The 17,119-nt window shown below is 33.8% G+C and overlaps 1 protein-coding gene across 1 annotated transcript in view; it reads right to left on the bottom strand.

The window, feature by feature from the left end:
- Positions 1-1,735: 1,735 nt before the first annotated feature.
- PGAP1 (post-GPI attachment to proteins inositol deacylase 1) overlaps positions 1,736-17,119 on the bottom strand; it is a 33,069-nt gene continuing 17,685 nt past the window's right edge. The window contains exons 12-15 of the mRNA XM_049615952.1: positions 16,762-16,812; positions 16,097-16,284; positions 14,050-14,154; positions 1,736-12,793 (exon numbers count right to left, since the gene is read on the bottom strand). Of these exons, the coding sequence (XP_049471909.1) occupies positions 12,655-12,793; positions 14,050-14,154; positions 16,097-16,284; positions 16,762-16,812 (483 nt within the window). The 3' untranslated portion in view covers positions 1,736-12,654. The remainder of the gene's footprint in view (positions 12,794-14,049; positions 14,155-16,096; positions 16,285-16,761; positions 16,813-17,119) is intronic.

Raw genomic sequence — 17,119 nt, 5'->3', positions numbered from 1 at the left:
CAGGCTTATTAGGAATTAAAAACAATAATAAGACTTGACAAAAGGTTACTCCTTTCTACAAAAGACACCATACAGTCAAGACAATCTTGAGAAAGAACAAAGCTGGAGTCATCACATGCCTGGATTTCAAACTCTACTATAAAGCTATAGTAATCAAAACAGTATGGTACTGGCACAAAAACAGACATGATAGATTAATGAACAGAATACAAAGCCCCCAAATAAACCCATGCTTATATGGTTAATCTATGACAAAGAGGGCAAGAACATACGATGGGGAAAACCAGACAGCTCCACGCAAAAGAATGAAATCTGACCACTTTCTTATACCACATACAATAATAAGCTCAAATGAATTGAAGACTTAAATGTGAGATCTGAAACCATGAAATTCCTTGAAGAAAATAGAGTAGTAAACTCTCTGACATCAGTCTTAAAAATATTTTCTTGGATTTGTCTCCTCAGGCAAGGACCACAAAGACAAAAATAAACAAATGGAACTACCTTTTGCACAGTGAAGTAAACTATCAACAAAATGAAAAGGCAACCTACTGAATGGGAGGAGATGCTTGTAAATGACATATTCAATAAGGAGTTAACATCCAAAATATTTAAAGACCTCATACAACTCAGTATCAAAAAACAATCCAACTAAGAAGTGGGAAGTGGACCTGAATAGACATTTTTTCCAAAGAAGACATACAGATTGCCAACAGGTACATAAAGATGGTCAATACCACTAACCATCAGGAAAATGTAAATTAAAACCACAATGAGATATCACCTCATACCTGTCAGACTGGTTATTATCAAAAGACAAGAAGTAAGTATTGGTAAGGATATGGAGTAAATGGAACCTTTCTGCATTTTTGGTAGGAATGCAAATTGGTTCATTCATTATATAAGATAGTATGGAGATTCCTAAAAAAATTAAAAATAGAACTGCCATATGATCCAGCAATTCCACTTCTAGATAAAAAAAAAAAAAACCACTAATTTGAAAAAAAGTATGCACCCCTATGTTCATTACTTACAATAGCCAGGATATGGAAGCAGCCTAAATGTACATTGATAGATGAATGCATAAAGGAGATGTGATATATACACGTATGCATATTTGAGAATATTAGCCATAAAAAAGAATGGTATCTTGCTATTTGTGACAATATGGATGGAACTGAAGGATATCATGTTAAATAAGTCAGAAAAAGACAAACGCACGTACACACAAGGGAATATTACTCAGCCATAAAAAGAATGAAATCTTGCCATTTGTGACAACATGGAAGGACCTAGAGGGCATTATGTTGAATAAAGTAAGTCAGAGAAAGCCAAATACCCTATGATTTCATTTATATATGGAATCTAAAAACAAACAAACACACACACACAAAACCCAAAAACCCAAATGAACAAAACAGAAAGAGATTCATATACAGAGAACAAACTGATGGTTGCCAGTGGGGAGAGGGGTGGGAGGATGGCCGAAATAGGTGAAGATTAAGAGATATAACCTTACTGTTATAAAATAAGACATAAGGATGTAATATACAACACAGTGGATATAGTCAATAATATTGTAAAAAATTTGTATGGTGACAGATGGTAATTAGACTTACTGTGGTGACCATTTCATAATGCACAGAAGTATTAAATCATGACCTTGTACACCTGATACTAATACCATGTACAACAAAAAATTACTCTTTTCATTTAAAATTATCAAGGTTTAGGAGCACTTGGGTGGCTCAGCTGGTTAAACGTCCAGCTTAGACTCAGGTCATGGTCTTGTAGTTCATGGGTTCGATCCCTGCATCGGGCTCTTTGTTGAAGTGTGGGGCTTAGAGCCTGCTTCGGATTCTGTCTCCTTCTCTCTCTGCCCCTCCTCCTGCTCGCCCTCTGTCTCTCTCTCTCAAAAATAAATTAAAAAATTAAAAAATTACTTTAATCAAGGTTTGAAAAAATCAACTTATATTGACTGTTGCCATGAATATATTTTCTACCTTGAGATATTAGCTATTGATATTATAAATCTTTAAGTAGCAATACATTAAAAAATGTCATTCTAAATTTTCTATTTACATATTAGTATAGTAGTATTTTGGCGGGGGAAGTTCAAAAATTTTTAATATCAGTGTTTAATCAAAGTTTGGAGATCATTGTCTAAAACAACCACATTTCCTTTTACAGTACTCTGTGGATCTGTGATTTATAACTAATTTTTTTTATTAATTCCACTTAAATATTTGTTAGAACAAAGATTTTTTTTAAGTGTTTATTTATTTTGAGAGCGAGCATGTGTGCAGGAGGGAGGGGCAAAGAGAGGGGGAGAGAGAATTCTGAGCAGGCTCTGCACAGCCCAATGTGGGTCTCAATCTCACCAACTGTGAGATCACGACCTGAGCCAAAATCAAGAGTCCAATGCCCAACCAGCTGAGCCACTCAGGTGCCCCAGTTACAACAAATATTTTTAAATGCAGTGAATGCTACACATTCCTATTTTAAAATTCAATTAGATTGTATAGTTTTTTTTCTAAAAGGCGTAAACCAAGTTTCTTTCTTTTCAAACGTATGTTTGTTTATTTATTTTGAAAGAGAGAGAGAAAGAGAGTGAGCATGTGAGCACAGGAGGGGCTGAAAGAGGAGAGAGAGCCTGGAGCCTGCTTTGGATTCTGTCTCCCTCTCTCTGCCCCTCCCCCACGCACTCTCTCAAGAATGAATAAACAAACAAAAAGAACTATGGGGCATCTGGGTGGCTCAGTCTGTTGAATGTCTGACTTCGGCTCAGGTCATGGTCTCCTGGTTCATGAGTTCGAGCCCTGCCTCAGGCTCTGTGCAGACAGCTTGGAGCCTGGAGCCTTTTTTGGATTCTGTGTCTCCCTCTCTTCTCTGCCCCTCCCCTGCTCATACACTGTCTCTCAAAAATGAACATTGAACTTATTTATTTACATTTATTTATTGTTGAGAGACAGAGCATGAGCAAGGGAGGAGCAGAGAGAGAAGGAGATAGAATCTGAAGCAGGCTTCAGGCTCTGAGCTGTCAGCAGAGCCAGACGCAGGGCTCGAATCCATGAATCACGAGATCATGACCTGACCCAAACTCAGACACTTAACCGACTGAGCCACCCAGGTGCCCCTGAACTTTTCTTTTTAAATAAAAAAAAGAACTATGGAATCAAATATTACTTAAGTATAGCAATTATGAAAAAGACTTTTGTTCCTTGATATGCATGCTAGGCAGACTTCTAAAATGGCCCCAAGATTCTCATCTATTAGTGCACCCGTCTTCTATCATCCATGCCCCTTGAGTGTGGATGGAACTTGTTGAGTATGATGGGAATAGGAGTATGTTATCTTATGTGGCAAATGGGATTCTACAGATGTAAGGTTGGCCTCTAGTGAATCAAAAGGGAAATTACCGCAATGGATCTGAGCTACTCACATGAGCCCTCTCCATCTGGGTCTAAAGGTCAGAGAGAAAGTTGAAGACACTCAAAATGTTAAAGTAATTCTACTCATCTTGAAGGTGCAAATTGCCATTTTGTGAAGGGCCACGTAGCAGGCAGACTGGGGAGCTCAGAAAACAGCACTCTGTCAACAGCCAGCAAAAAAAGAGGAACCTTAGCCCTAACAACCTGAATATACCAGATAGGATAACTTGGATAGTCCCAGCTGATACCATGGTTTCAGAAGTTTGATTCTGAGCAGAAAACCCAGGTAGTCTGTACTCAGACTTCTGACCTAGATAATTGTGTGCAAACAGGTGTTGTTGAAAGCCATTAAATTTTTCACTGCTATGCAGCAGTGAAAGGGAGTGAAGATGAAGTGGTTATTCAAAAAAGGGAGAAAAACTAGTGGGAATGATTTATGAAGCTTTCATTTTGTATACTCCAGTGGCCTCTACATTTGGTGGTTTAAAGATAATCCTTTAAAGGCCCAAGGGAAACTATTAAAACTTCTAGCTGTATATTTCTCATTTTTAAAAATTTACTTTTCAGGGTTTATTTAGTAATAACATATACAACGTTAATACGTGCAGATGATTTGTAAATGTTGATATATGCAGAGATGCTGATTATAAGAGTTGAGAAAACACTCTTCTCATCAGAGGGAGAGTGTACCACTTGTCCCTCAAAAGATGTCCTGCCTCATTTTTAACTCCTCTCATCCATTCTTAGTGAAGTTTAAATCTATACTAAACTCTCAAATTATGTAGTGTCTCTTTTGGCATCTTATAATGCTAAGGACAGTCTTTCTAGATGCTTCTAGGAGCCCTAGCAAGTTAATTTTATTGACTAGAGCAAAGTTCAAGAATTACTATTTGGGACACAAAACAGAACCCCAGGTTTCTTCCCTACAGATCAAATTTAGTAGTGTTAGGGTGACCTGGGAATCTGTTTACAAACTGTTTAGATTATTCTCATTTTCATGTAATTTGAGAAAATGGTCACTTAAGAACATATATCAAGTTAGCATAAGAAAAGCTGAAAGCATGAGCTTTGTGAGAAACCTGTATTTGGGAGAGATTGTAACTGTTCAATTCCTTAAAAATGGAACATGAACCATGAGATGTCCATACAAATGCTACAAAATACCAACGTGGGAAATCTTAGAATTTATCTGGCTTCCAATATTTACCTGTAATGTGTCATTATGTGCCATGCATAGGCCTTCAAATTTCTGAAATCCAGATGTGCTGTAAAGAAGTAATCTTGAAGGATTTTCTCCTGAGATGGTATTGTGGAGTATGTGAACTGGCAAACAATCTCTGCACCACATGCCCTTGTTCACCAAATTTATTGTTGAACATTCAGAACACCAGATTATGACAGATTTAAAAAGAAAGCACCAAAAATTGCTACACATTAATACCTGAGGAAAGACTGAAGGCAAATATTCATTAAACTCCACACCATAATGCCAAAACACACATGAAAACATACACAACACTCTACAGAGTATAATAAATAGCACTTTTTGTGAATTACAACCAGTTAAATGTAATAATGTTACTTATTATCATTTAAAAAATACACACAAAATCACATTTGTGTATTTCATATACCATATATTATACAAAGCACTGGAGAAGATCAGGCATGCTTAAAAGGAAAAATCTGCAAGGTAACAATCATTTTCCAGTATATGCCATAGGACAAATTCCTTTGCACTAAGTATTGTTACTATACACTGGATTTTCTGGACAAAAGTATCAATTTGCAAATAAAATATTACTGAGTCTATCTCAGTATAATACATAGTTTGTCCTTTATAAATTTTTAACTATACTATAAACACAGATGCAGGTTGACAGCCATGTATTTTATTACATTTCCTTGGCAAACTACTTTCACCTCAATTTTACCATGTTCTAAGGAAAGACATGTTTTCTTTCTACCTATTTTTAGAGAATCCTAGATTTTTGTCTCTGGGTGCAGGTAGTGAAGGCGAAATGGGAAGAAGAAATGTGTTGAGTTTACATTCAAAATTGAAACTGAAAAATACACAACAAATTCTGAGTACACAGAGATGGGGGTATCTTTTAGCAGAGACCATGATATCCTCTGAATGGAATAATTTGTCTTAATAGAAATTATTTTCAATTATTTTAAATAAGCACAGTAAAAATCCAAGTTTTTACATTAAAAAATAAAAACAAAAACAACTAGAGCCAGTTCCTTCTTGAGATCTTAAAAATAATTATTAGGAAGGAAAAAGAAAAAGAGAAAAGGGGGAAAATAATATTTAAAAATATACTACATGAATCTGAGTTTAAGTACTAAAAAATTGTTATTGGGTAAACTAACTCTAATATTCAAGTATGAGCCTCAATAATCTGAGGAAAAATAAGTACAGGTCTTCATGTCTTTGATAGATTATTCATTAAAAAGACAAAGAAATATACCTGAAGATTAATTTTTCCATGTGTAAATAAATACAAAACAGAAGTGCCACCACATTTTCCTAAAATAAATTTATTTTCAGAAACTTTAGCCAAGCTTACTTTCTACACCTATGAAATGTAAGTCAATTTTAATTCAAAATGAGAACTCTGGAAATTAAAGGTTTCTAGAGCAAAACAGGAAATGCTAGTCAACTTTAACAATTTTACTTAACCAACTTCAAAGAAAAAAATTTGGTGCCAGGTTGAGAAGATGACCCATAATAAAATATAGTTATAAAACTGCAGGGCATTCTTTCATCATTTTAAGGCACAGTCTGTTTTATCCCAAACAACTAAAAGTTCAAGGTCACAGTGATAATACGCATCCAGTTTTGGTCTATTTTCTCGTGGGTACGTTGCTACATTTATGTAAGCATGTATGTAAGCAAGTTAGTCACGTAAGTTTAAGAAACTGTAATACAACTACTTCAAAATAATACGTTTAAAGTCATTTATATATTTTTAAAAATATAAATACACAATACAATTTCATAAATTATCTACACTAAAAATTGAAAGTTTTTTCCCCCTCTATAGTGGAGGAAGAGTTTATTTCTACCAATATTCCAACAAACACATATTTAATTCTGTAGACAGCATAGTTATATTAAAATACAGGTATTTCCTACTTAGGATAAAATTATTTAACACAGAGGAAAAATTCATTCCAAAAAACAACGTTAACTGAAATTTTAGGTCTTGTACATCATCTTTTTACTAATATCCAGTCACTACCAGATAATTGGATAAACTGTCACCACAGTCAAACATTTTAATATTTGGTTTTCTCTTGCCTCTTTACTTCCAAGGCTACTTTTGCAAACTGCATCAGCATTACTGGGCAGAGAAACAATAAATGATTAAATCAATTACATGATTCAATGGGAAAAACTATAATATGAAGGAATGAAATTCCTTTTGAGAATTTCCAGAGGGAAGAAATTAAAGAATTCGAATCAGATAAAAATGTTTTTGAGTCTATCATTTTTCTACTTTTCTCTCATGAATATAACACCCATCAATGTTAACATTTCAGCATTAACACCATTGATTGTTTATATTTTCTGTTAAAATGTGTGTTTTGAAATGTTTATCTCATTGGACTAAGTTAGGATCTAGTAGATAATTTTCCCCTTTGAAACATGTGATTTAAAAAGGGAATGGAAATACACAGAAGACAAAACAAATTTCACAGTAAACACTGTTACATAAATAAGAGACACCTGTACCAAAAAATGATCTGTACAACAAAACTTGAAGTTTTACAACACAGAATGAATCTGTGATAAATAAAGCAAGATTACTTCAAATGCTTACTTCAATTAATTAATAAAAGATCATTACTGGGTAAAATAACTTTTAAACCCACTAAAACCAGAGAACATTATCCCAGAAATCAGATAAAATAGAATATACTATGGCACATTACATGTTTTCAAAGAAATATTAGAGTATGGAATATAAGTTTTGAAGATTTACATATTTAATATAAGTCCTAGATGTAAAATACTGAAAATAATATTTCTGCTTTAACCCCAATATGTTAAGAAAAATTCATTGGCACAAATATCTGGAGGTATTTTACAGTTTCATTTAGCCTTTGGTGGCAAAGCATGTTTTGCTAACCATACGAATATAGTTATATTTTTCAATGTAGTGTTTTACGCTCAAAAAAATTCAAATGTGTTTTTTCCTGTAAAAGGGATGTAAAAAGTCCAATATGAAACAAGTACAACATGAAATACAAAATATGCCTATAATTTAGGCTTTTGAATAGTTGATAGTTCTATGCTTTGTCTATAAATCTTTTACTAGTGCTAGTAATATTACTACTATACAAATACTAAAAGCAAAAATAACATTAAAAAATAGCACACGAACTTTACAAAAATGGCTAATTTTTAGACTTCCTAAATTAAGATTAAATTCAAATATGCAAACAAATTTACACTAACTGTTTTTTACAAGTGTTCAAAGTTACAAGGTACAGAATCATTACAGAATAATTCTGACTGATACATATCAAGTTCTATACAAAATCGTCAGAAATTGGTTACTTGGCATTTCAAACCATACTCATTTTTGACAGCATAACATGCCAAAACAAACACTTTTAGGAAGTCCTGTACTTGACTCAGAATCTTCAACTACAGACAATGTAATCAAGATGTACGTTAGAATATCATCTAACTTTTGAAAGACATTATTGATTCAGGTATACTGTTACGTTTATACTATTAATATAACAAGTTAGTCTATTCTCACTATTTCCAAACTTCATTCTGTTCTAAAACTGTTATTAATATACAAAATCCAGTCTTCTATATTCATAATATAACTTTATCACAAAATTGTGAATTCTTGAGCATTTACAGTACACATATTCAGATTTGGATTACTGGCCTGACTTTTCTTTCCTATCATCATTATTAAACGTAAAGGACACAAATAGCCTCCCAGACTTCCTATTTCCTCAGGCTGTTGAAACTTACTGTGAAAAAATGCATGAGTAATATGTAAAAAAAGAAGTCCATTACAGACTTGGTAATGTTGTCCCCTCTGTTCAACAAGAGTGAGATGAAATTTCAGCTCCCAATCATCTGTTTTATAAAAGTACCTTCTACATTTACGTTGGGAGGCAAGGAAGCTTTCTGTCAGGGTCTAATTTAGTAATATAAAGATATCCTTTTTTTTTTTTAAAAGATTTTATTTTTAAGTAATCTCCACACCCAATGTGGGGCTCAAACTCACAACCCTGAGATCAAGAGTTGCACGCTCCACTATCTGAGACCACGAGGTGCCCTGCATAACACAAAGATACTTTTATTACTTCCTGGAAGTGTGTCATGCTCTCCAAATACTTCCCCCTGAAAAACTGCACAAGGTATCTAGTTTCCTATGATAGTAACACTGAAAAAAAAATGATGAAAAATAATCAACAGATGCCTCATCATAAAAAGTTGCAACACACTAAAAATTTTTTTCCCAACTGATTTTAATAATAGGTTACTAAAATTGCAAATGCAGCAATGTAAAGTTTTGCACTAAACCTCCTAATAAGCAAGCTGTTACACTCAGACCTAATGCCCAAGATGAAAATACAGGTCAAATTAATCATCCTGGGATTCAGGAATCAATTCCTCCCATTTTCCCTACAGCTTTCTAGAACTAAACTGAAAATCAGTTTTATCTCCTTTTATTTCCCCTGGCCACTAGTGTAAGAGGTGCTAATGAGCAGTGAGGTGATATAAATATACTGTGTTATGAATGACAAGTCTGAAGCATTAAGAAAAGTGTAGAACTAGAGAATGAACAAATTAGATAATCTGCCTTTATTAAGTGTGTGTGTGTGTGTGTGTGTGTGTGTGTGTGGTGGAAACGTGTACCATCTGTACGAGTGATAGGAAAATCAACAACAAACAAATTTACTAGGCCTAGTATATAGCTCTTTATCTTTCTCTACTTTATAATCATGTAGATTGTAGTGTAGTTCAATCAAGAAAAGGTATTCATTATATACATGTGAATTTATCTGACCGAAATATGAAAAAAAATTAACGACTAATCAATACATGATCTATATATACTGAAGAGACTCAAAATCAATGTGAACGAGGCACACATGGTTTTTGAGGACCACTGTTCTAAATATTTTCATTCTGGTGACAACCAAGAAGAGTTAGCAGAACCTGTTTAATTTCTGGCAAAAGATCCAGAAAAAAGAGGTTAATGTTTTCTATTGTATTATCAGTTCCAAGTTATAATAGTAGTAACTCCAACTGAGGCTTTAGAAACACTGAAATTACTCAGTATTTTTACTGTTCGGTCTATATGTTTGATGCAGTTATCAATAATAGGGTCCAAGAGTAATTTTTATAAGCACAAAACTTACTCAAAACTCAAATTCTAAATAAAAATGTTATAGGGGCGCCTGGGTGGCTCAGTCGGTTGAGCGTCCGACTTCAGCTCAGGTCACGATCTCACGGACCGTGAGTTTGAGCCCCGCGTCAGGCTCTGGGCTGATGGCTCAGAGCCTGGAGCCTGCTTCCAGTTCTGTGTCTCCCTCTCTCTCTGCCCCTCCCCCGTTCATGCTCTGTCTCTCTCTGTCTCAAAAATAAATAAACATTAAAAAAAAAAAAATTAAAAAAAAAATGTTATAGTACTAGAGCTGAGAAGTTGGCTAAATTGGACACACTGTAACTGCCAATAAACAACTTCATTTTTAGTAAAAGTGCTAATAAAGCTGTGCTGTTTTACTAGCTAATAAAATAAGCTGCAAGCATGATAGAAGCAATGTATAATTGAGAGGCAAAAGGACCTTCATTTTCTCAAGTGACAGAAACATCAATTTCCCTAATCTTCAGACAGAGCCTACCTTCTCATCTCTGGTAGTTATTTGGGTTTAAAGTGCATCAGGATTTGATAAAGACTCTGTCAAAATGTGTGTGTGTGTGTGTGTGTGTGTGTGTGTGCGCGCGCATGCATGTGTGTATCTGTATATATATGTACCCATAATGGCTAAAGACCCAATCTGTTGTTTATAAAATGTTTAATTAGAATCCTTTTTATAGCCCTAAAATGAAATATTCTGTTGGAATAAATAAGACTTTAGGACTTGATAACTACACTTACGTGGAAATTGTCTAGTGAGATATAATATGCCTAGTCTGCTGCTTTAAAAAGCTAATCTCCTACTCACAAATGAGAAATTTAAGCTTGTTATATTTTAGTCATGAATGGTCCTGACTGAACAAGAAGACTTTATATCATATAAACACCATGGTTATGGCTGTCAATAGAAGATCCAAATTAATGAATTTTCTAAAGTTCTTTCTGTATATAAACATGTTTATATTCAGAAATAAATGACACAATTAACCTGTAACTTGAAATACATCAGTGAAAAAAACAAAGATACAATGTACATAAACTTATGGGTATATGAACAGAAAAACATAGGCAGATGTGTCCTTATTTAAATATACATGTGGTATGCCATGGGACATCTTTCCTTTCAGGTACTGAACAAACAAGCATTTTGCATTTTATCCCTTTGCTACCTCTCTCAAATCAACAAGAACCTGAAATATTTGCCATGTCTTACTATGAGATTATCACTTCCCTTCAATGATGTTCGTAAGTGAAAATATAAATACTGAACAACAGGCATGAGGCTGGGAGAAACAACGGAATCAAACAAATTTACAAACCCTCACAGACGACACTGAAACCCTCAAATGATGCCAAAACAGCAAGGACCTGAGGAATAACTGAGAAGAGAAGTGAGGTAACCCTCCACAGGCAGTAACAGCTAAGAGACTGTAATGGAATCCAGATGCAATAGCCGATAAAAAGAATCTGGTACTCTAGGACATTCCTGGGTACTAACAAAGACACAAGTTCACAGGTACTGCTGGGAGTTAAGGGCTTTACTTAAAAAGGTTTTGGGTTATGTAGAGCATATGCATCTAAAGGAAAGGCTCCATGAGCCAAGTACACCTCAGCCTGAGTTTATTCTATCTTAAGGCAAAATACTTAGCTCTATTACCTACTCTTTTGTAGTCAAAAGTGAGCTTAAGTCTGAAATGAAAGAAATATTACTTTCTTTTCTGTGAAACAGTAATCATCTTGGCAAATTAAGATTCCACTGTTAAAACGAGTGGCTAAAACCTCCAATCTATTTAAGTATATTGTTTATACATTAAGCTATTAATGGAGTAGTGGTTATTCCGTTAATAGTATAATTTTATTTATCAAATGTGGTACAGCACTTAATCGTGCTTTTTCTCTACAGTAGACAAAACTTGTGCAAACCTGGAGTTTTTTCTGACCACTGGAATTTAGTTATGTTAACAATCCACCATGATCTGAGGCACTTTTGGCAACCATGGGGTCAATGAATTAAATAAAATGGCATATGCTGGACAACTGTACTGCTCCAATGCTAGTAAGTAAATATTTGGGAGGATTCTCTTTAAATTTAACAACAGATTTCTTTAATAGTCTCCTGATGTTTACCAAGAGTACAAAATAAGATCTGCATTTGAAAAGCAGCAAGAAAATTTCATTGAATTTTGAGTTTAAATTATGTTAATTAATCTTGCATTGGTTACCAAGAAAACATGTCTCCTTAAAATTAAAAGTTGTATTTTCATAGATGTAAGAAAACAAAAGATATGCCTTGATCACTGTGGCTGCCAAAAACTGACCAAAGACTTTTGTGGTTATTTCATTTTTGGGAAACCAAACAGTTGTGAATTTCATCAATCTTTTAAGACTGATTTCTCAATATGCATACTGTAGCAAATACAAAGCAATCTACTTTTCAGAAGAAAGTTTGATGAAATGAGCAGAATGCTTGAGTTGAGATTACAAGCAATGCTACATTTACTCAATGTTTAGAAGATCCCCAGTATGGCCAATCAACCAGAATAGCTGTTATGCAGAGAAGTCCTCAAAAACAGTGGCCACCATATCCTTTTACTAATTTTTCAAAAAATGACTAGTACTTAGATGCCATACCACAAAACTAAACCATGCTTCAATGATTTTCCTCAAGCATTATAAAACTAATTTCCTATTTTCAATATTGTAAAAATAGACCTATCTTCTCCAAAGGATCTTGTCATCCACATTCATGGATGTGTGCATTCCCTCTTAACACTGACTCTAATGATATAAATTATTTTTATCATTCCTTAAATCCAGCCTTACATAAAGTTACATAACGCATGGAGTAAAAGAGGAATGAAAACAAAGCATGGAACCCTGTATAAGTGTGCTGACCCAAAAGCAATTACACCAACAGCCAGAGGAAGTGGAAATTGTGAAGTAGTCTTCAACAATTTACTGTAAAGAGACAGAGAAATATATATTATGCAAACTACATTGTAGGCAAAACCAGAATATGCTGATATTTTATACAGTTCTGAGAAAGTATTCTAAATGGTGTTAGATGGAGTAATTTTTCATATAATGAATTTAACCATACATAATTTTTAAAAAGATCAATACAAGCTATATTTTAGCCAGAGAAAAATACTAGCCGAACTTTTATTCACCAATTCTACCTCTAAAAATTTACCCTTACAAAAATAATATTTACTAAGACATACCTATAGAAATATTTATTTTAACCCTACTTGTAATAGCAAACAAAACAAAAAGCCTCAACCAAATAAAAAGGGAATGATCCTTAATTACTAACAGGAACAGTATTAAAATGACACCAAATCTTATTAAAAGAAAAATACAGAAAAGACTATTACTTTTTTATTCTGAAAACAAAAAACTGGGATAGGAGGGGTTAGAGAAATTTGTCTAAGGACATAGGGCTATTAAATGGCAGGCCAAGATTTAAACCCCAGGTCTGCCATATTCTACAATGTCTACAAACATCTGCCAGGATCAACTGAAAACAGGCTCGTAGAGCAAACAACCAGGCAATGAAAACTCAAATTTTATTATGGAGAACTTTAAACGTATGTATTAGTGAACTACTAATAGTATAATGAACCTCATGTACCCATCACCCAACTTCAAAAAGTATCAAGTGATGGCCAATCTTACTTCACCTATAATCCTATCCACTTCACTCCTTCTGTACTTTTTTTAAGTTTGTTTGTTTGTTTGTTTATTTATTTATTTTAAGAGAGAGAGTGAGCATAGGAGTAAAGAGAGAAGGAACAAGGGAGAATCCCAAGCCGTCTCCATGCTGTCAGTGCGGAGCCTGACGTGGGGCTTGAACCGGTGAGATCATGATTGTGCCAAAATCAAGACTAAGTCACTCAACTGACTGAGCCACCCAGGCGGCCCTCCTTCCGTACTTTTTGGAAACAAATCTTATTAGACATCATATATTTTAAGGGCTAAATTAAAAAAAAAAATCATTATATCCTAACAAGTAAACCTGATAATTAAGAAAACAAATATAGTACTTGCATATAAACTACATCTGCATACAAACCATAATTACTCTACAGTTATAGCTTTAACTTTAGGAACAGTCAAAATAATTAGAAATAAAGAACATGTGTCAGGCATCAAAGAAAGAGTGATAAAGACTAGGAAGAGATGTAAGAAAAAGGAAGATTGAACTACTATACCTGGATTTTATTGAAACGGTGTGAGTATTTCCAAGAATTGCCATAGTTGGAATAAGGATAAATGCCAAAGGTTTACACGGATCAGGACTAAGTTTAAAGTAATACCTACATCAAAGAGAAAAAACAAAAACAAATCAACAAAGTATACTCAATCATTTTATTTTTTTAATTTTTTTTTTTAACGTTTATTTATTTTTGAGAGAGAGACAGACAGACCATGAACGGGGGAGGGGCAGAGAGAGAGGGAGACACAGAATCGGAAGCAGGCTCCAGGCTCTGAGCCATCAGCCCAGAGCCCGACGCGGGGCTCAAACTCACAGACCGCGAGATCGTGACCTGAGCTGTAGTTGGGACGCTTAACCGACTGAGCCACCCAGGCACCCCACGACCTGAGCCGAAGTCGGCCGCTTAACCGACTGAGCCAATCATTTTAAATTATCAGAATCAAACAAATTAATTAAATTTCAGAATACTGCATTGATATGAGAGCTCTAAACAGCTCATGAAATTTTTGATAATTTTTGCTATAGATCATCTTTATACCTAAGGTTTTATATTGAGAATTATGTTCAGAAACTACTAAGGGAAATGAAAATATCCAATATGGGAGCACTTCCTTTTATTTTTATAAAGTTTATTTATTTTGAGAGTGTGTACATGTGAGGGGGAGGGGCAGAGAGAGAGAGAGAGAGAGAGAGAGAGAGAGAGAGACAGAGTCCGTCCCAAGCAGGCTCTACACTGGCAGCATGGAGCCCAATACAGGGCTTGATCCCACGAGCAGTGAGATCATGACCTGAGCTGAAATCAACCGACTGAGCCACCCACGCACCTCAGCACTTTTTTAATAATAGGTATAGGGGCACCTGGGTGATTCAGTAGGTTGAGCGTTGACTTGGTTTCAGTCAGATCATGATCTCGCAGTTCCTAAGTTTGAGCCCCACTCTGGGCTCTGCACTGACAGTGTGAAGCCTGCTTGGGATCTCTCTCTCCCTCTCTCTCTGCCCCTCCCCTGCTCACTCACTCCATCTCTCTCAAAATAAATGAACTTAAAAAAATTTAATAATAGGTACATGTATATCTGAAAGGTCATACAGAAATAATGTTTTTATAAAACAAGTTATTCAAAATATATTAAGGCTGCTCTAGTTTATAAAAAAGATGAAAAAAATGAAGATTTATATAAATTGTCTCTTATTTTCTTTTAAATCTAAATTCTCATTTCTGGCATTTACTGACAGTGAGACATCTATAGCCTTTTAGAATCATAAATTTATGCTCCTCAAATAATTTTCTCCCCAAACCTTTGAACAAAAAACTCTGGATCTTGACTAAAATTAGGGACAAAGGAAGAATATTAACATCTGGTAACCTGTTGATTTATCAAACTTTGACTTTTCAAAAAATATACTTTCAGTATTTAGATAATTTGAAATGTTTATATTGTTTCTAAAAACTATATTGAGTAGAAGTTCAATTATTGGATGATGTGGCCTATTTTTCAAAAACAAATTATAACTAAATATTCTAGAAACAATCTTAGAAGGCATCTCAGACTCTGATTTAACCTAGAATAGTTACCATGTGGCAAGGCAAACGATGGTCATTTATTTTAGTTTAATGTTTGGTGCTCATTAGAAAAGTACACTTTTTTTCATTATTTCCAATATTTTTAAATGTAAGCATTTTCTTCTTCCCCAATTTAAGGAAACATAAAACTGATCATGAATTGAAAAATACTTAAAGCACTAGCATTATGAATACCTTGGGTCAGCAAAGCAAAGCACATATTTTCACATATGTCTAGACTCACAGAAGGTTAAAGGTAAAATAAATAAAACACAATTCCCTCTTTTGGGCAGATTTTGAGGAAGTTTATATTCTCACAGTAAGGGAAAAAAATGTGATTGTATTGAAAATAAATTTCAGGTGATATATAGCTTCCTGTTCTTGAGGACGTTTGATGGATCGTTAGGAATCTGGCAAGTCTCTACTTACAGACATTTATTGTTTTAACCACATAAATTATAATTATATAAATAAAACGCACCTGAGATTCTTTAACCAGTAAATTAAAGATGGCATGCTGAGTAATACAATCCATGTTAATAAGTTAATCACAGTATTGTGCATACGAAGACTATCTTCAGCATCATTGGCAGATAAATGAAGATAGTGTACTGTAGAGTCTTTATGGTGATTTGATTTTTTTTCATTTCTTCTAGAGTGTTTGAGATTCTACAAAGCAATAAAGTAAAAATACTAAGGTATTGCATAAAATTTAAGTTTATTATTTTACTTAGAATCACTCCATTATTTAACAGCTAAATAAACACATCTATTACCAAACTGATATAAAATACTTTGCTCAAAGTATAAACTACCTTGCTCAAAAGTAATCTAAAGTGGTTATCATTATAAAACTTTTGTTCCTTTGACTTGCTATTTCCACTGCTGAGAATGTATCTTCTAAGTAATTACTTAAAATTTAAAAGATAATTTGTAACAATAAAAATGACATTTACTGACAAAGATCAATTTAAAATTAGACAATCTAATTTCTAGGTTCACTTATCTTAAAATTATTTAAATTCATGACATCTTTTTTTAAACACTGTAAAATCCTAACTTAAAAAAAAAAACACAAAACAATTTTTTTATTCCCTCATGTTCTTTTATATTAAAGTGATGTAGAGCTTTGAAAATAAAACTTACCACAGTCTGGCTATTTTTAAAAGTTGCTAGGCTGGCTTGCAGATTAACAATCTAAGAAAAAGAAAAAACTGTTTAATTTCACTTTTATTTTGAAACAAAAAACAACCATTTTTATTACAATTGAGAAGTATTATAATCTGAAATTTAAAGAAATCTAGAAAACTAAAAACACACTTAAACATTTACAAACAGTCTTTCAGAAAAGGTAAATAATAACTACACATACTTGCTATCATGAATTAAAAAAGAGAAAAAAAAATAAGAACAAACTTTCAGAGTATGATAGGGCCAGGATATATTGTTATACCTCCTATATTCTGTGAGACTATATTTGAATAATGCTTTGCTCTAGAAGCTT

The sequence above is a fragment of the Panthera uncia genome (assembly GCF_023721935.1).
Source record: "Panthera uncia isolate 11264 chromosome C1 unlocalized genomic scaffold, Puncia_PCG_1.0 HiC_scaffold_3, whole genome shotgun sequence".
In the NCBI taxonomy this organism is placed as follows: domain Eukaryota; kingdom Metazoa; phylum Chordata; class Mammalia; order Carnivora; family Felidae; genus Panthera; species Panthera uncia.
Note: the sequence above shows the minus strand (reverse complement) of the source record. Positions and strands in the feature narration are given on the sequence as shown.